The sequence below is a fragment of the Cydia pomonella genome, chromosome 15, assembly GCF_033807575.1.
Source record: "Cydia pomonella isolate Wapato2018A chromosome 15, ilCydPomo1, whole genome shotgun sequence".
Classification (NCBI taxonomy): domain Eukaryota; kingdom Metazoa; phylum Arthropoda; class Insecta; order Lepidoptera; family Tortricidae; genus Cydia; species Cydia pomonella.
Window position 1 is genome coordinate 11,302,517 of NC_084717.1, and position 21,986 is coordinate 11,324,502.

General features: G+C 35.3%; 1 protein-coding gene across 9 annotated transcripts in view; it reads right to left on the bottom strand.

The window, feature by feature from the left end:
- Positions 1–21,986, bottom strand: part of LOC133525828 (uncharacterized protein CG43867) — a 515,679-nt gene that overhangs the window by 71,399 nt on the left and 422,294 nt on the right. For all 9 annotated transcript variants that reach the window (XM_061862228.1, XM_061862221.1, XM_061862222.1 and 6 more), the window contains one exon: positions 13,355–13,417. In XM_061862228.1, the coding sequence (XP_061718212.1) occupies positions 13,355–13,417 (63 nt within the window). The remainder of the gene's footprint in view (positions 1–13,354; positions 13,418–21,986) is intronic.

The following is a 21,986-nucleotide window of genomic DNA, read 5'->3' on the forward strand; positions in this document are numbered from 1 at the left end:
TTAAGGAAGAACTTAATCAAAATAAAAACTCCCTGACATTTTCTTGATTAAAATATAGACTATATTTCGGAAATTTCTCTTATAACTCTAAATTTACCAAGAAACATTACTTAAAATACACACAAACTTCAGTTAGCAAATCCAATCACATCACGTGTTTATAAGGCTGTTATTGTACTCGCTTGCAGAGAACGGGTTAGGTGGCTCACAGGAGCCAAAATCAGCGATCTCTCAGGTTATATAAATTTATTCTGACCACACTCGTGAGTCACAATAGAGTAAATAAAAATCGGTCAAGAGTATATCGGGCCATGCTTAGTGTAGGATTCCGTAGTTACCATTCTGTCAGGATATGCTAAACGGGGCTATTAGTGAGTATTATACCATCAGCCGTAAAAGTGCATGGCAACTTTATCAATGAATGCTTTCATAATTTTTCCATGCAATTTCGCAGCTCACTGTACATTACAAATATTAAAAGCATAAGGTGTAGTTCGCAGCGCTTTGTAAGTACGTCTTTTTACTACGAAGGCTTTTTGCAATAACTCAAAAACGGTTGGACCGATAATGTTGGTAACAGTTTTGTTTGAAAGTATTTATTAAGATTTTGTTTTACGATTTTCTTCTCGATTCGAAATTCTGACTAAGCTAAAGTGCTAAAGTTTCGACGTCAACATTAAGGCCAGAATCTAAAAAATAATATTAAGAGGACCCAAAAGTTCAAGTCTTTACCAACACTGGATCGTCCAAAAACTCGACACGCCCACGCTCACGCAGGCGATATGAACAACACTATAATACTAGTAATAACATTCCTATTACATCGGGGTGACGGACGGACAGACGCCGAATATAGATAAGGTGAAGGAAGTGTTCACTTCCTGGCCCGAGACGTGACGTCCTCCAGATATTGCGCTGATATTGATTCTTTGGAATCCAGTGCTTTTGTAGTAGTATCTCATTTAGGTATTAAATAACCTGGGGACCTATTCGATCAGTCAGCGACAATTTGTTACTCGACCATTAATATGTAATAACTTATGTCCAATTTTTTCAATACACAAAATTTGATTACGGAAAATTTTGTTATTTTGATGATGATGAATCAAATATAGCCACTTAAGATTTTTTTTATTAAATCGAGAGTTAAATTTTTGTATTGTATCTTTGCGTAGGTATTATCATAATTATATAATTAGGTTAAATTTCAATATTTTTTTTCAAAAAAGTAACACGCTTTGTTGAAAAGTCATTTGGTTTTTTCTAAAAGCATTTTTCACCAAACAGTTGAAGCTATTAATCACGCAAATAGAGAATTGATTTAAAAACGCCATTACAATTTCCATACATCGGTAAAGATGGGTAATTTCAAATGTATTGCCCCGGCAGCTGGGGCCAATGGTGGATCGGGAATCTATGGAAATGCCCAAATTGGGTAACTTTCTAAAGCTCACATGACCCTTATATTTTTTTTCAAATTTAAACTTAATATCATAAAGACTAAAGTCGCTTTTTGGGTGGATTTTAGCATTTGATATGTATGTGGGAAAGTTGCCGGTACTATGTAAATGCGCAATGCGTCATACTATGTGCAGACTCATGAATTATGGAGGTTTTCTAGGGTTGCCAACTTTCCACTTGCCAAATCTTTTTGCAATGATAAAGTTGGGGAAAGGCCTTGAGATTTTTGGCGTGATTCAAGCATTAAAAACCCGTTTTTACCAGGGCTGTCAGTGACATTTATTTAGATTTGATACCTATTTTCGTTTTTTTCTCTTATTTCTTCATATGTTTAGGATAAATTAAAATGCTTTTAAAGGTTCTATTTAATACATTAGTCAGGTTTCTATTGAAGTTTCCATTTGAAGAACCAAATAAATTTTGGGGTCCAAGAGTAATCTAAAAAAAAATTGTTTAATTTCGTATTTTTGCAAAGTAAAAGCCTACTCGTTATCAAACATGTATGCCATATTGTAAAAATAATAACATAGTATCTTCCTGTATGTAACTCACGCGAATCGCCTTTTTAACCATATGTACCTAATTATAGATGTACCAAGAGCTCTCACTATCATTCGAAACCTTAAAAATACCAAATATACCCCATGCTCATAAAATACTATACTTAAAGGAATCACGCAAAGGCACAACCCTACCTCGATAGTGCAGAGGAATTATGACAATGTCGTTACAACTCCTTGCCTTACTTTATGGAGAAAATTATTCCTGTATTATCTGTTAGTTCAACGTCAAAAGGGGAATATTATTCTTATATTCCGTGTTCAACGTTTACCTTGCAGTGTGTTACCGATAAAGTACCAAACCTTTGACATCGTTTTATAGCTCCAAATAACCGATTATTTGGAGCTATAAAACGATGTCAAAGGTTTGGTACTTTGTTGTACCTAATGGATTGTCACTTTGGGACTGATTGCAGTTCCTTTTTCATGTGAAATTAGGGTGAAGAACGTCTTTGGCCAACTTCAGTTTCAATATATCGGGTGTTTCCTGTAACAGGAGCAATAAATTAAACTATAGGCTGTACTCCTCAAACTGACCAACATTTGTTTAACAACTTTGAAAAATAACTTAAATTTTGATTTTTATTACACATTGAAGTTAATTCTAAGACGCAATGTATTACGAATTTTGTTATGTTTAAAGCGTGACAAGCAATGTCAAACACACTGATGTCAGCGTACATTGAAAATAATATTAATTTTGTAGGAAAAAATTAAAATCTAAAGATTTCATAATTTTTAAAAGTTGTTAATCAAAAGTTATATCGTTTTAGGAGTACCATATATGATTTAATTATTTGCTCGTGTTACAGGAAACACCCGGTATTTAGATGAAAGATAAAAATAAAGGAAAGGCAACAAAACAGAAGAACAGAACATTAAGTGCGCATCACGAAACGGACCCAACTCAGCATAATGCATAAGCTAGCGCTGGTCTTCCGTAGGGCCCATTTGGTGAGATGCCACACATACTTTAGTATAGAATGTTTGTATTTGTTTGATGTTTGGGTATTGTAGTATTGTTAGTTTATATGTCACCTTTGTTTAAACAAACTAACAAACTTTAACGGTGTAGACGTCGATTGATCCACAATCAGTTGCTTTAAATTTTCCAAGTTACTTTAACAAGCAAAAATCACAGACACTTTTCTTCTAACCTTGTTAATAAAACTTTCCATATATACCATATACTAGGTACTTTACGTTGCAATTTGCTGTAGTTTGAAACACTTTTAAATATTCTTTAGCCTCAAAGCAAACCTCATATTTTTCGACGAAAACTTGTCCGTGGATTCTGGACGTTAACAAGAAATAGATTTTTAAAGTCTTTTATAAATTTATGTTAAGTACGAGTAGCGAAGTTAGTATGCAGGGCTGATGCAGTTTGTGGAATTAATTTACAAACTTGAGGTTTCAGTATTAGCTTTTCAATACCTAACTATATATTATTGTCCCACGTGAAATATACCTACCTGAAAGCCAAGAGTCCTCTTTTCGGACACAATTGGGCATTTTGCAGCTCGAAATACTCTCTCGTCACTAATATGCACTTCCTCTTAATATAAAATATACCCCAAATAAATTTGCGATTAAGAAATCTGTACGGTCTTTCTTTGCTATAGTCTGTTCGGAAAGAGAAGAGTCATGGAATGTATTGGGCCCCATACATTCCACCACTCTTCTCTTTCCGCACAGACTCTATTAGTATGAAGGATTCCTAGTTTCTATTATTTAGTTTATAAAAAAATAATATATTTCACAATCCACATATAAATAAAGTACGAAAAATACAAAGTTATACAAACACAAAAATCTTAACCTAAACTGAACTAAATAAAAATAGTTTATAAAATGTATATATATTATATATAATGTATGTATTACTTGTATTATGTATATATGTATTTTGTTGCTTATGTATGGTATGTATGTTAAGCTTGTGTTATTTTGTTAATAATACCTAGTAATAACTTGTAGCACCGCCCATAATCTCTCTGCTTTACCTTAAGGTTGAGTGGTAGAGAATCCCTTTTGGCATTTAGTCCGCCTTTTGTACGATAAGTTCTCTTTTGTGCAATAAAGTTTAAATAAATAAATACATAGTTGTGTACATATATGGTTCGCAAAACCGAAATTTGTTTTAAACGCCCGATCACACTGTATTCAACAAAGGCCGTAGGACAGCTTAAGTAGAGACTTTTGTTCAAGGCGCTTTTGGTCCAGGGGGTCTACCGCGAAAACCAAAATTCGCAAATTGCAGGGATTTTTCTATTTTACTCTCACTAAGACGTATTAGAGTGACAGAGAAAAATGCCCGCAATACACGAGCTTCGATTTTCGCGGTTATAGCCCAGGTGTTCAAATTAACCTTCTTTGAAAGTAACTACACATTTTCTTATCTTGTCATGTCATTCTGATCTCCTAACCAAGCTCCTCCCAACTCTCAACAATGAATGAAATGAGCGTTTCAAAACGTCTTTATATCGCAGAAACTGTCCCCCGTGGTCCTTTTGCTTAAAATCCGGCAGTGCGCCCTTGACATCCCCTTTTTAAACAGGAACTTCGTCAGGGTTCAGATATTTTGCTCGCGCTTGGTGAATAGATATTTATACAGCTTAACACGCAGAAGTTAGATTAGTACATACAACAGAGCAAAACGCGGTTAGCTCACGTTCACAGCGGAGTAAGTTTGCCAAGTTTCCGTCCCAGACTTGTAGATGTTTTCCACCGTCAAACTTGCCCTGTTACAACAACAATACTTAGCTCACTCGTGTTAATACGTGGGGGGAATCAGACTACCTGCCAGATACCTTCTATGAATCTTATATGTAAACCTGTGTCTGCATATATACTAAAACTTGGAACTAGAAAATTTCTCCTCGGCTTTTTCTACTTCACTGGTTCAACTTTTCGAACAGCCGTTAATTTAACTTGACGTATAAAAGCGACTTTCCTTACCCTTGTGGCCTATTTTAGGAATATATTAACGAGAAAGTTCACAAAATAAATTAAATTACATAAATTTTAATTTAGTAAACTTAATGGGAATCTCTATCTTTTAGTTACACTAGAACCACTCTGGAGTCAGACGGTGCAAGTGTCAAGTTTGACTGGGCTACTGAGTATGGGCTATCAAAATTGCTGCCAACTTATCTTGGTTTGACTCTATAGTCTATATATGTATGGTAAAGTATATCATGCTATATATAAGCCCTAAGGGCTGATAGGAAGGGTTCTAGGAGGCGTAAATTAGGAGACCGTGCGTCAGTACATAGGTTTATTACCGGACTAAGATACGGTTATAAAAATGCCGGCGCCAGAGGGCGCGCGGGTAGACTTAACCCTACCCACCACCAATATACATACATAACATATCACAGCACAATTATCTTTTGGTTTTTGACAGCCATCAACTTGGTATAACAGGTAGGCAGACTGCATAAATTATTACTACGAATATGAATTTCTAAAGGTACGCAAGTGACAAACAAGTCTAAATTGATCATAAAAACGCGTCCAAAGTGTTAGAGCGTTACTCCTTTCCAGTTCCTTTCAAGTTCTCTACCAAATGGTTTCATTTGACAATATACCTACCTGAAAGCCAAGAGTCCTCTTCTCGGACACAATTGGGCATTTTGAAGTTCGAAATACTCTCTTGTCACTAATATGCACTTCCTCTTAATATAAAAAATGCCCCAAATAAATTTGCGATTAAGAAATCTGTACAGTCTTTCTTTGCTATAGTCTGTTCGGAAAGAGAAGAGTCATGGAATGTATTGGGCCCCATACATTCCACGACTCTTCTCACGCGTCCAAAGTGTTAGAGCGTTACTCCTTTCCAGTTCCTTTCAAGTTCTCTACCAAATGGTTTCATTTGACACGGAAGACTTATATGTACAATTGTACATTTTGGTCAGTTCTCCACATGCAGCCTTTTAAGTTTTGACGGTCTTTCTAGAAATGTCCCACTTGACAATAATATGGCATTACCCCAATATCGTTGATCTATCCGATCCGTCGCGCAACTAATCCGCAGACTGGACGCCGTCTGGCGGGGTTAGTGCACTATGACTCACTCTCCTGTACTTACTATGTTTGTAGGTTACTTTTTACAATCTATAACTTTACATTCACCTTCATATTTTTAAAGGACTATACAAGGGTAATTGGCTAGGTTTCAAGCATTTTATTTAGTACAGTCAGCGTCAAAAGTAGCGGATTATTCATATATTTCATATGTGTTTTTGAACGTGAGGACCATTGAAAAACAACACAAGCCAATATAATAAAACATGTACATAAAGATATGTACATGTTTTATTATATTGGCTTGTGTTGTTTTTCAATGGTTTGTTGGTAAAAAATAGCCAAGTTACATCTTGAACTTGAATTAAATGCCAAGTAAAATAAATGGATTGTAAAAAAAGATTTTCTACGCAGAACTTGGCACCCATGCTCTCAATTCTTTTGTCTGTGGAGTCAACAACAACGCATATAATATACTCGTGTCTTGTACTACACATCGAACTTGGCTCTCATTTAAAATTTATGTTTTTGATGAGATTGTGTTTACACCAAAATGAAGTAAAATTAAAACTTTGTAAAATGTTCTTTTTAATGTGTTATTAACTATTACCTCATAGACTACCGTCACTAAGGTGAATAGTTATTTGGTCGCCATGCACTTAATCTCAACCCTGACAATCATGAATTTAAGTGGCATAAAGCATGCAATACTTAAGGTTAACAATAAAATTATCATATTTTAAAGTGACCTACGTGATTAGCTAATATGCAATTACCTAAACCCACCAGCTTAAATAATAACTTTAGCCATTAATAATGAAAATCAGCTATATCCTCTTAAGGCCCAGACATAGAAATGAAAAATCAAAAATTTGCCACTGGAATTTGAACCTACAGTGCACGGAATGCAGTTGATTTTATTTTGTTTGAAAATTGCACGAAACAAAACAAATGCAACTCTGTCCTAATTGAATATGATTTAAATTTAATCGAACTGAATAAGTCCTATAGGTAGGACCTTGGGCATTACGAGGCTAAACTTTTGAAAATAGAGATCGTTTATAGTTTTCACGGGAACAGTACTTAGTAGTTTTATGATGTTAGTTTATTTGCTCAAGGCATGGTGTTTGTTTAATTGTAGATTACTCCACACGCCGTTTGAACTGGAGTTTTTATAAGACTTGTGTGTGAATTACAAATGAAAAATAGAATTTACTAAAGTATACATACATAAAGAGGTTGTTATAATTGCTGTACTATTATGTGCCAGTCTATACTGTATTTACATACGTGTGATCAAAATCCGTACTAATTATAACGATATAGTAATATTGTTAGGAACTTCTCAAATAACCGATTTTGATGCAAATTACTTTAAGAAAACTTAGGCTCAGAGGATAGAACATAGTCGGTACTTTTTTTGGATACCTACCCATTGAAAGAGAGAGGGCAAATAACGCTAGGTGGCAATTTTTTTTGTTTTGTTCAAAGCTCTGGAATGGGAATGGAAAAATTAATAACATTGAATAAGAAACCTTTGATAACCTGCATTACAATGAGAAGTCGTACAATCTACCTTACTCGATTCAAACTTTATTGAGTAAAATTTAATCTAAAAGGAAAACCAAAGAAAACGTTTTACTCTGTAGATATAAATACGTAAGAAAGTTATAATTATAACCGTTTTCACAGTTCAATATCCTTACTATGGAAAATAGCACAAGGTCATCGAGCATTTCAAGAACTCATTTTTAATGAAACGAGTAAGATGGAGGGAAATCAGCGCGCATGCGCGTTCTGTACCGACGAAACATTGCAAACGCTCACCGAGCATGGACGAGTTAAGAACTCTCAACAAACTAGAATAAGTGTATTCTTAGATCACGCAAAGTTGTCATAGATCTAGAGGCCACAGTACACTGGAAAATGTTAAACTCGCTCGTCGGTGCTCACGTATAAGCAGTGCGAATGTCCGGCCAGCTGAAGCCGCCATGTTCGTTTGAAGTCATGTGCTTAGCGTACGATGCAACTACGCCCTTGTATAACCTAGGAATCGTAGAAAGTACTAGAATAAACCCATCAATTATAAATAGGAATATTGTACTAGTTGATGAATGAGATATTTGGGATTGATGCAAATAATTAAAGTCGTAGAGACAGTAGACATGTCTAGCGTGTAGCATTTGCGTCTAGCAATGAATGGCTAAATAGGTTAAAATGGGATTTTAGGTAATAAGGAACTCTTTCCAAAGATACATGATATATATGAATAGGATATGTTTATTTCGTTTATAGAATAGGTACACGCGATAAAATTAGTTCAATAAGCACATCACATCAGATATTTTGACACACCATACTTAGAGATATTTTTGTATAATGAATAGGTTTTAGTTTTTAACGAAAATTTATGTTATATATTGCATACGATTAAACCAAATAAAAAAATAGATTTCATTTAGTCTGGCAATGAACGAAACAATATGATAATAACAAAACTTCAGCCAAGTTATGTTAGGTCAGGATTCTAAACTTGAACTCACATATTGTAGTTAATTTTTAAAGTATAGTAAATCTAGTACTTACGGCCGGCTGCTATGAGCTGTTAGGATCAGCTTTCTTCATAGCTTGTCCCCGTTTCTCAGCAAACTCTGCACTCAGTCTGTGAGCCTTCAGCGTGTTTGGCTTCGACATGGTTCACTTAATAAATTGACTTAGGACACACTTAATTTATATAATATCTATTTGCTTAAAGCAATTCGTTGTCACGACTTATCGTAATATCACACTCAAAGCAGAAGTTTTCGGTAACACAAATAATTAAAGAGAATCTATTGATCACGTATATTGGCTGGAGACTGCACGCGTTTCTAAATGAAAAAGCGTTATATTTTATTTTATACTATGTTTAAACACTTTCGTTTTGAATATAGACGGATTTCTAGGATGTTTCTCGTAGTATTTATGGGTTAAATTGATAGGAGATTTTGTTATGTATATACAGTATTTGGAACGAAGTTGCCGCGTATGGAACGCTTGGAGTGAGGCAGGGCGCATGCGCGAAGGGTGGCCGGGAAGGGCGACTTTCCATTGTTGCCAGAGCTTTGATATAAAAAAAAACCATACAATTAACACCACATTAAATGATTCAGATCAATTTAAACCGCTTAGTTTTTATTGCGCTTGCATAGAGTTTATATTCTAATGTTTTTTGTTTGCAGATGTAATATTCGGATAGAGCAAGGGGTGAGCGTACAAATCACAGTGTTATTATGTCATCGATGTTCACAGAATATTTTATTATGGGAATGTTTTTTCAATGCAGTTCTGCTTGCACAATTTTGCTCACCTAACTAATTAAGGATTGTATGCTGCAGTTCATATTATTATTTTATAATAATATCAAAGTCCAATATTAGTATATTATCTAGGTAACTTGTACCTAACTGAACAGGTGTTTTGTGAGGGAAGCTTGTTGATATATTTCTTATTGCGTAGGGATTGCAAATTGCTCAGTAGGGTTGATAAGCTGCAACTTCACTTCAAACTCATTACGTTTCAATATGTATAGACAATATTCGACTGTGAGACAGTAACTACTAACTTTGTAACTTGTGTTATTCTCTGTCAGATTTATATACTTCAGATAACATGACAAATCTTCGGGTTAACTCTTAACCTGTGAAATGCTCCCGTTTCAAACATTTTAAAACCACATTTCTTTCTGATATCCATTAATTGAGACCTATTCTTCTCCTCAACCTTTGAGAAGAAAGGTTCTCTGGAAGATTTTTTTACAGACAGAGCCGGTTGTATGTTTTCGCATTGTTTTTTGTCTTTTTCTTTGAAAGAAATCTTTTTAATACTTAGATCTACAACATATCCTTCATATGTATGTACTACTTAGAGCTATACCCCACTATAAGGTTGTTTTAACAACAACACATATCTGCATCAAAAATATGAAATCATAACCCTTCCTTTCGCCTTGCCTTCAAAATAGATTACTACAACTTCCTAACATCAATATCTACTTATGGCAGGTTATTGGAAAAGGGAAAGGTGGAAAAAACAAAGGGCAGAGTGAGTCATAATCCTGCAATTTGGAGAATCAATAGCCGGAGCCTGCACCGCGTTATGTTTGTGTATCGTCGGCAAAACAAATCGGAAATTAGTTCGAATATAAGCAAAACGTAACGTCATCCATTCATATATTTACTAACGCACAGACCGGTAAAGGAAAACATCGTAAGAAAACTGGACTACGAGTATGTAGGTACCTAATAACGTATAAAATTTTTGAAATTTCCACATTGAACAATTTCGCAATCTTCTAATATTTTTGTATGGGGAATGTTTTCGTTTCGAAAATGAAAATTTAGGTAATTTTCTCACATTTCCGAAAAATTTTTTGACCCCTTCCGCAACTTGCACATCTGTTATCACAAATATCCTAAAGCATGAGGTCTAGTTTCCCTTTTGAAAATGAAAATGAAAAAAGTTAATTAAGTAGTTTAAACATACCTACATTTTAAGTAGAAATATCGGAATACAATAGGTCTAGTGACAGTTATGGCGTTAGAAAAGAGAAATTGGAACCTATGATGAATCTAAGGGTCTAAGTTCTTATAATTTCTGTTCCTGAAACTTAAGGCGGACTACAAAGGGCTATGCAAGCCGAACCTCGCAGGCAATTTTGGGCAGCTATAGGGCGGTAAACCTGTATAGCCCAAGGCCCCAAATCTTAAAATACGCTACAAATTTTAGCCAATGTCACTTGTCAGAGATTAGGCTCCAGTACTATTAGGAACAGAAGAGACTTTCTGTTTTTCTGAGTGTACGACCCTCGCTATATCATGTTGAAAAAAACTGAAGTATAGGTACGCCTCAAAGATTTTCCCAGTTTCCTATAAATTACTTTCATATTTTTTTTACTGTTATTCTGTCAGTACACTTAATCGCACCCTAAACCCCAGGGTCCATCCCTCAGTCATCGCAAAGGGTGCGTTATGACGTCCGTTTGCTTTTGTGAACATAAAATGTAGTTGCACTAATTACATACAGTACTGGCTAGTTTTGGTTAAAACTCGAGCCCTTTGACTCTTCTGATTTGAGTACTTAATGAGTTTTTCAGATTTTAATAATCAAGACAAAACTTGAGTTCTCTTCAACTCGTTGCAGACCCGAGTCTCATGTAGAATGTAGAAACTTCAATCCTTTTCAGATAAGTTCTTCAAATATAGACTCAAAAGAATCAGGTTCTTACCAACACTGGTTCAGAAATCAAAGAATCAGGCCCATTATTTGTTAAGTGATCGGGGGACCATGATCCAAAATGACAAAAAAATATGATGACGTAACTAGATGGTTATACTTAAGACGAAAGTGGACGACCGCTTCTTCATGCAAACGTAGTCTTCATTGTCCTTCCTTGATATGAAAAATTTATTTATGGAAAATAATTTATAACATTTTATATATATATCATCCATTCATATTGCTCAAAAATGTTCGGACATGGCTTAAACACTAAACAGGAGCACACGCTTATTATTCCGCGCGGCTGTGCCTGAAGTCCGTATAGCCCTCATGATAGCCGACCTCCGGTAGGAGATGGCACTGGAAGAAGAAGACTTGACTATCTGGTGGCCTCTTTGACTTATTGACATAATAATAACAGTTACCGAAGTATTAAGTTATTTCATAACAAAATACTAAGTAATAAAATACCATATTCCGATATTAATTGGGTAAGCCAGCAGCATTTTAACACCGCCGTTAATTATGTTTTCGAACTGTTCATTAATAAGCCACCCTTAAACAATTAATTTACTACTTTCCAGCTGTTAATGCCATATTTGACAGTTTTATTATCGCTGACCAGTAATCCCCGGTATTAATTAATACGTATTGGAGTTATTGATTTATGCTGGTTCGTTCGTTTACATAGTAAACACCCCTATAATGGAATAGGCACCAGTAATGGGATGATATAGACAAATCCTGTAAAACAAGTACCTATTTACCATCAGTGTTTAATCGCTGGCAACATTTTACGATAAACAAGAGCCAAAGAGCTGCTTAAGTTCTATTTTTCATTGATATTTGTTAGTTTGAAAATTAATGGCACCATACATCCCATGACTGCTCCAGTCATGGGATGTATGGTGCCATTAATTTTCAAAAGAACCATAGTTTTAATTGGTTAAAAATATTGAAACCAATATTGCAGTGGCTTTCATTAAATACATAGAAAACATAAAGAATTAGTCTTGCAATACAGCGAGGAAATGCTGCCAGTATCTACGGCACCATGCCGCAGGGGGATATTTTTTAGTATTTTATTTTAAGTTTAGTATTATTTATTTTTAGATTTAGGTTTTAAGTTTTATAGTGTATTCTACAAATTGTATAGTCATGTTACTCGAAACATAAAGGACGAATTGGACATTCAACTTTAAAAGCATAAAGCGGCAAAAATTTTACAGATGTCGGTGAAATATTAAAAAACTAAATTTTCTTTTAAATGTCCTATGATTGGTGCCGTTAACATAGCTCAATTTACGCTGTTGTGTGTGAGCTACTGGGGTTTGCCAGTCGGAGTATTTTATAGATGGCGACACCGACAGCATAGGTCCAACAACTGTCAAATCTACGAATAAGTATCATTTTTTTTATGGCCTGGATGCTACTTATTTCAAATTCTCTTTGTTGTCGGGCTAAGTAGATGTTTTTTGTTTTTTTGCGTAGTTAGTTGGTATAAATATTTAGCTTATCCATTAAGGATTCTTCTCGTCATTCTTATCTTTAAGCGTTAGCATTAGTAAATGTCTAAAATATGATTTCTATATTCAAAATCTGACCAAAGAGTTTTTTATTCCATAAATTGATTAAAAACGTTTTGGATCAAAACAGATTGACGAAGGTCCCCTCGTGTCAGGATTAATGGAAGTTTGCTGACGCTACAAATGAACTCATACTTCAATAAACCTTGTCCCATTTCATTAAGGTTCAAAATTGGTCAACTTGTTGCCTTTGATGGTACCTGACTTGCACATTTCAAAGGATAGCAAAAACAAGGTCTTTGTGAATGGGAAAATGGAAGAAAGTGTATTTTTCATGAACCATAAGAAGTACTCAAAAGGTTAAAGATTATTAGGTTTCGACAGTCTACATTTAACAGGTAACATGTCCTAACATCCGTTCTTCTTATTATTGGCCATAACAGGTGACTTAGGTGTCCGACAGTGCGTTTGCACTAGACAAAGGTTTAAGCGTAAAAAATAATAAGTGATTAACATTCTTACCTTGTCCTCTGCTTCCTCGGCCCTCCCCTCGGCCTCGAGCACCCTCTGCTCGAGCTCCGAGAGCTGAAACAAACAAAAATCACCATAAAAATCACAAGTCACAACAAAAAAACTTAATACATTTAACCTTTCAAATGGTACTGTTAGCGCCATCTAACGGCGCTGTAAAGCACAAACCCGCCACACGGTCAACCATCCACACTTTACCATGAACCCTTATGAAAGCGCTCTGAAGCGTCAACTAGTTCCGCGACCACCCGACAGATGGCGCTGTCACACCGCGCATACTTTATTGAACCACGTGGCGTTATAGTTAGCTATTTATCATGAAGGCTGTAGAAAGGTATTATTGTTATGTAAGAGCCGTGCGGTTTCTGGGGTGGCGTATCGTATCGAGAAAGGGTGGTTCGCGAATGTTACTGATGTATACTTGCGTTTGATAAATATGTACGTTTCGCTTGATATACGGGATTGTTTGGATGTTTATGCAAACGAGAATGTGAGATACAGCGTAGCGACATGTTACGTTACCACGCTTGGAAAATAAACATAACAATGTTTTTATTACCTTGAGATAAAGTATAATAAATAATAAAATATATTCTTTTCATCGTCGTTTTACCAAAGAATATGAAATATCAAACGATAAGGAAATGGTTATCAAATATCACGGAAGTAATATGTATTTTCCTTGTATCAAAGTTTTAGGAAACCCGGTACTGTGGTACCTACCTTTTAAGTTTGTATTTTTAAAGAAGTTGAATTTATTTATCTATTATTTATTTAATAGTTCTTATAATAGTACAAATGGCAGCCTAAATGCCTTAAAGCATTCTCTGCCAGTCAACCAATGAGCTTATAAAGTACCTAAATGGAATTGCAACCAAGACAGGAAATAGATAACAGGCGATATTGGATCAAATTTTTTTAATTTTATTATGAATGGCATTTCAGTTTAACCGACCGTTGTGAAATATGGTCCGATGGTCTTGGGTTCGAATCCCGGTATGAGCATTATTTGTGTGATGAGCACATATATTTGTTCCTGAGTCATGTGGGTTTTATATGCATTTGAGTATTTTATATTACATGTATCGTTGTCTGAATACGGGCCTTCTGAGAGTTCTGAGCTTACCGTGGGACTTAAGTCATTTTGTGTAAGAATATCCATATAATATTTATTATTTATAATATTTATTTAATAGTAAAATAAATCCTACCTAATGAGTAAACGCTAACCAAGTAGAAAATGTAAAAAAAACGGTCAAGTGCGAGTCGGACTCGCCCACCGAGGGTTCCGTACTTTTGGTATTTGTTGTTATAGCGGCAACAACAGAAAATGTCAACTGTGATGCTATCCCGGTTCATGAGATACGGCCTGGTGACAGACGGACGGACGGACGGACCGCGGTGTCTTAGTAATAGGGTCCCGTTTTACCCTTTGGGTACGGAACCCTAAAAAAACAGAGTTTGTACTTTTATGATGGCGGTTAAAATTGTAAAAAGTTAAGTTGTATGAAAAAATAACCTAACTTGCTTTATAAGTTGAGAAGATGTTATTATATTTCTACAAAATCAGATTAACGAAATTCCGGAGCTAGTTTATTCGATATACTCGTAAACATGTCAAAACTGAAACCTTTCCACAATAACAAAATGTCAATAAAACTGACATTTACCCTATACATAGAGCTCCTTTTCCTAATAGAAGTAACCAACACGAATTTCGTACGAATATAGTACCTTTTTTACACACCGGGTACCCGGTACAGTTGTCAGACTCTGACCTAAATGTGTCATATTATTGCTCTATAAATATATCGTCGCCAGCGCAGCTTGGGCTATGTATTTAGTGTAAATTTCAACGTTTGGGGGTCAAGTTAGGTGGTGGTGGTAAGCTGGCTTGCTATTACGTCGATTTAGGGACGATATGTGACCCGTCACGAGTGGAGTTTGGTTGGAGAGAGTAATCGTTCTCACTATCTGGTGTACAGCTATCACGTCAGTACTTACAATAAAAATGTCTTGTACCTAGGTGAGTCTAGGCACCGGAAGTCAGTAAAACCAAGCTTTGCCGACATGTTTTCCTTATTAAGTTCTATCTGCTGCTGTTTATAAGCTCAAGAAGAAACGAACACTATTCCTTAATTGCACATAACAGTTACAAAATATTGTTTTACTACTTACACAAATAACGGGACTTGAGAACTCTGTGTGTGGACCTGTTACAAGTTCAATTATTTTTTGAATAATCAATGTGTTCGGCTATTTATTTTTTTCAGTGTGGCTGTCACAAATCATATCGGGAAAGGTCAAGCAGTCATATTTTTTAGCATATAAAGAATGTTAAATAGGCTGAAACTCAGGTTATGCTGGATGTCAGGAGGCTAGTGCGATAGCGATAGCTGCGTTTTGGTTTCGCATTTGACAAATTGTCTCCATGGAAGTAGGTTTGTAGGCTAGCATATTTTAGATAGTACCTTCGAAAATATGCATGTCACTATGTGGAGTGTGTGGTCGATGATTAAAATTATCTGCACCTTATTCCAAAAAAATATCGGATCAAATGAATAGCCGATTTTATTTGATTTTTGGAAACAACTAATGCGTTAATACATATAATTAAAAATAAAAGAACATTACGGACTGAAGTTATTAATGTCGCATGTTGGTTTGTTTGTGTTGGTCATGTATGAAGGATTTGATACTCGTAACAAATCTAATGTGTAATTTCAAAAATAAACTGTACTCACTAAACTATACTATGTATAATACCATTATACTACTCTAAGTACAAGGGCCATCATGCCGTTCAAGAATCGGTCGGACAAGCGGCGCTGTCGCTAGATCATAGATGCTGCTTAAATCATCTGTAAAGATGTAAGAGGTTTGATGATGATCATCATGTAAGTATAACTATGGTTTAAAACCAGGTCAAATAACACTTTCTAACGATCATGAGTACTATAATTCATAACAATAAATACCTGCTAAATTACTCGGTATCAATCTGTTAGAAAATACTGTTATCTTATACAAAAAAGGTGAGTACAGCAACCTGCTTCAATCAGCAAGCTTGCACACAGGCAAAAAGAGCTTAAGTTCCCCAACATCTCTGATATACATAATACCTTTAATATACATTATATTTTTAATAATAACTAAAGGTCATAACAATCCTTAATTTCCTAATACACATAAGACAATTTGATCAAACTTGGCAAAATTGATGGTACTACATTGGACAAGCTATCAATCACCGGGCCTATCTATTTACAAAACGAGCACACGTGTATAAGTTACTCGCTATCATTACTTGATCCCAAGATACGTAACAATTATTCATATACATGATCCACACTTATACTGGAAGCAAGTAGGAAATAGGTCTGTACTTTGTGAATTGCCGCCCTGATATTTGGACGTCTCTTGTTCTATATTCCTGTTGATTTCGCGAGTTCAGGCGAATAGAGCTATATCGTGACCTCGAGGTTCGTAAGAAATGTTATCCTATAACGTAATTACTTATACTGGTTATCTGTGCTAGGCAATATTGGAATGGCGAAGCTCGAGTGATTGGACGCGAACGTAACGCAGTTACGGGAACGGTTTATCATTCGATGAATTAAATTTCAGTCACCGGCGATTCCGTTGTAGGTCGAAATGCCGATTTTGTATTATAAATAGGGAGGTGTTACCGGTTAAAGTCATGAGATTTTCCTTGGATGAAATACTAACTAATAAATCTGCTTTAAACATACTTCAGAGATATTAATTACATTTTAGACGGTCAGAGAGGACGGGGCGCGAAAATCAACATTTTGATGTAATATTTAAAGAAGTGCCTCGATAGAGATATTAATTAGATTTTAGACGGTCAGAGAGGACGGGGCGCGAAAATCAACATTTTGATGTAATATTTAAAGAAGGCCTCGATTTCTTCAGATGCTGAACTAATAACCGTCCGATTCAGATGCTGAACTAATGTCCGTCTCAGAGAATTTCCAGCAGTAAGGTCAGCCAGGGCAATTGCAACTATAGAGCAATGCAACTGCTTTACAAATACAAGAAATGACTCTAAAGATGGAGCCACGTATACCATGGGTGAACTCTCTTTTATGACTGGCGAAAGTGTGCCATAATCGGGACCCCGTTTGTAACTTTGACGACGATCAAAAACTAGGTACTTACTATTAAATATTTATGTATCGACATCGACCATGGTGTCGATTTAAATTTAGTCACTAATTATACCATCAGAATCACCAGTGCGAATTAACGGCAAATTTAGTTACGCGTAAAACTGAATTCGCACGTCGGTAATGAGCCGGCTAATAAGTAATGATGGATGGTATGACGGATGGCGATAATTGGTCAGTGGGGCGCGGTAATTGCTTCACCGGGTCTAATAAAATATGAGGTATCAGGTGTTTTTCGTTTCTTTTAATATGTTAAACCTTGTGCATGTAAATATTTTATCTGTACTGTATGTATGTATCTACAAATATGCTTAAATATAATATCGTGAAAACCCGCTATTGATGAAAACGCGTTTAACTGCGCGTTTTAGTAAACTAATTTTAACGAAATAAAACGTATTTTTTAAGCTAGCGTATATACTGCTTATTGATATTGTGGTACAGTATTTTATTTCTAGTTTAATGCGTTAATAATCATGTTACAACATTTTGTCATTATTAGTGTTGAACTAAAAGTATGAAGTAAATTCTCTTTTGTTATATCAAAGTGTCTATTACCTGACTAAAAGGCAGACCTGCTTCTTTAGCTGAGCCGTCTTAAATTGTTATTTGGATCGATCATCTCGCACCACAAATAAATCTAAACAATCACAAACGTCCGCCCCGCTAGGTGGCCGGACGACGAATGATCAGCCGCCCGAAATGCGACGCGAGCGCTTAAATATTTACAAACTACCCGCTTTATTCCTGTTTATAGCGCGCCAGCCGGCCGCAAGAATACCAGAGAAAATATCCTTTTGTTTCATTTTACACGAGCGCTTGTTTAACTATCGTAGTCACTAGTTTGAAGTAGTTTGGAAATTGTGGCACGGAACAATGGTGGTAAAAGTTATGCAAATTACGTCCATAACTAAAGTTTTCTAAGAACTCGTTAGATAGAAACTTTAACTTCCATATACATAAATGAACATGTGAAGATGGTGCTAGTGAAATTTAAACAAATAAGTATCTATTTATTTTCAATAAATTTCAAATATTTTTTGTTTGTCTATTAATTGAAAGTAGTTATTTTTGAGTGATATAATTCAGTATATATTAAAATCTATTTCGGTTTTTTTTTTCACACAACTAATTAACACTTTACAATTCAGAACCTATTTGCAATTACAGAGTACATAATTATAAATCTCAAAGTTTCTCAAGGCGGTCGGCAAAAGAGAAAACCTTTAATAAAACATGAAAGATAAAAAGGTTTATACAGATTTAACAGGAGAGCTTGCAGGGTTACCAGGCGCCTATTTTACCAGGACCACGCTGACACTTGACACTTGACAATAATGTCAATTTTCTGTACCTTTCCAGGTCGGTGATAAGAACAGTAGGGTAAATACACATTTACTTCCTGGTCCAGCAATATACGGCGAATTGACAATGGCAGGTAACAAATGCCGCAATGGTGAAATGGGTCACATGACAAGCCTTCTCCTGAAATATCAGGAATATAATAAAATCGAGACCACAATTTAAATTATCACTGTAACGAGGTTTGAACACCTCATATCATATGAGGAAATTTTTAATATTAAGAGTTCAGCGTATGCATATCTTTTTAATTAGGTGGTTAACGGATGAGGGTCAAGGTCTGACTGTACCTAGGATACAGATGCTGCAAAGGACTTGAAACATGGCAAGTTTACGGGAATGGCAAGGATTATGGGTGAGTAAAATAGATTTATTATTCCCTTAATAATAAGTTACTTTAATAATAATAAACTAAATAAAGTGTAAAGTGTGTATCAGCATCTTTTGTCAAAGAGTTTTGTTGAAACTTTAAAAACTTGTCTTTGGTAGCCCTACTCGGGTGCAGCTTGTTCAAATATTAACCAAGTAAGTCGCGGTGAGGAAACAGTTTATAGCTTATTAAAGCTCTCTATAGCTTTGCACGAAAGCTTATCGCTCCGTGGAGCTTTATGTGTGTAACAATAGATCGAGCTTTTTGTATGACTTGATATTGCCAGGGAGTAGTAAATATTCAAGACAAACAAACACACAACAACACGTTTCTCGCGTGCCTTTTTACTATTTTTCTATTTGAACTTTATACTACTTGCTCGGTGTGGTGAAAATTTATTATAAACTGCACTCAGGATTTTAATTGTAAGATTCTATAGGCAAACTTAGATAAACGATAAACTTGATCCAGGCAACTGTAATAAATTTGTATGTCTTAGAACTTAATGAGAACTTCCAACTCTTCAACAGAATACTCCTGGAGCGATTTTTGTGAAGTTCGGAGCTCTAAAAGTTCTAGATAGTTTTGCAAAAGTTGTGGCATCGGATCATGAGTTAAGATTTAATAGAAGCTTATGAGTTGACATGAGAGAGTTGTAAATAAACTGTTTTTTGCTACGGCTCACGGGTATCTGGGGTCCACTTAGCAGCTATGGGACTAGTTACTAAGCGGACCCTGTCCAGAACTGGCGTAGGTACTACTTTTCACGAAAATGCCTGCCTCTGACCTTATAACTCAGGGAAAAAACTAGACCTTTTTGGGATTAGTCCGGATCCTTCCTTCCTTCCAATCCTTCACTGAAAAGCGACTGGTAAATATCAAACGATAAGTCGCACATTAAGTTCCAAAAAACTAATCGGTACGCTGGGATTAGTTTTTTGGGACAGGTGGCGTAGCTTCAACCTGTAGTTTTTGAAAAATCGTAGTAAGTAAAATCGTCGTTAAGATTGCGATCTTAAAAATGGCTACGGATTTTCAATTTCGTACGGTTCCCAAAAAAATAATTAGCAATCTTGAGGCCTTTTCCTAGTAACTCCATCGATTCGAAACCTACACATAGGTCTAAAACGCACCTGAATAATTTGTAACAATTTTTGCACAATAGCTAAAAATATGAAAACTCCCTTCTAAATATGCGCAATTTTATGTTTGGTCGAACTCATCGATTACTTTTTGTTTTGTACCTTACAATCGAAGTAATTGGAGAAGAAATTTTGTGACGTTCCTAACTCAGATTTGTCGAAATGTAACTCGTCTAACTTGTTGATAAATCATCAATTGGAGCCAAATCTACGGTAGTCGGATTTATAGTGCTTTAATATTTACTAAACAAGATTAATAACGGAGTAGGATTTTGTTGTTTCACGTAAACATTAAACATATTTTTAGGGTCATATAAGTATAGTATATGACTTGTAATTACTAATATATAATAAGGTGTAGTGATAAACCGAATTCAATGTCATATACAAACTAAAAGTGACCAAAGCCTATAATAAGAATAATCCTGTAATTAGATACCGACAAAAATGATTAATAAAATTAGGTGTTACTTTGCGGAAATCTAAACTAATAGAAACAAAAATATTACTTTGCTAATACGCGAAATAATAACGTGCTAGTCAGTTATTCATTAATTAATTGCATGATAAAATACGCAACTAAGTATAACCGGCTAGTACTGATGGATTAGCAAGGTTATTATTTCGCGGATTAGCAAAGTAATATAAGTATAAGTGTTTTAAGTCAAAAAAATGAAATTCCTCGAAATACTAGAACGGAAATAAAAAGTACAATAAAAACTACAACTTTTAACAAGCTATTCAATCCAGATTTTCCGTTTATTTGCCAACATTCTAGTAAATCCTAGCTAAAACTCCCGAGGAAAATAACAACTGAGTTGGTGAGGTATTAAATTTTTCAGGGAAATAGAATTTTCGCCTCAACTCGCAGTGAACTCGATTTATTAAGCCAATGAGTGAATTCCCCGCCTCCGGCTGTTTCGAGTTCCTTACAATAATGCTTTGTTCCGAAATGGATATTTTCATGTAAGGAAAATTTTAGGGAAATTTAATAGAGAGCGTTTTCACGTCATCCGATCCGATATCGGATGTCGGATGACCCTTGAAGAAAATACATCCGTTAAAGACCCCATGGCATCGAGTCCTTCTACTTTTGCACTAACGTTTAAATATTTATAAAATAAATATAAAAAGCAGTTTTTACATTTTGATTTGCATAGGAAATTTAAGTAGAGTCTAAACTAAGAGCGTTTTTACATTATCCGATCCGATATCGGATGTCGGATGACCTTTGGAGAAAAGACAACCGAGAGAGTGCCCCATAATGCTATCGAGTCCTTTTATTTTTGCACTAAAGTTTTCTTTTTAACAATAAACATTTACAAAATAAGTAGTTATTAAAAGTACAACAGATCAAATCGCTTTAACTCTTAACAAACTTTCATAGAATATTTAACGTTTAAAGTGACAATGTGACGTTTAAATGACACTGTATCATCGTCAAATCTGTGCAGAGTTAGGTTGGTTCTGCTCTAACCATAAGGGCGCTTGGTTCATGGTTATTATTAAAAAGTGCGCTAGTAATGAAGGTGCTTAAAGTGAAATTCAATAGAAACTGC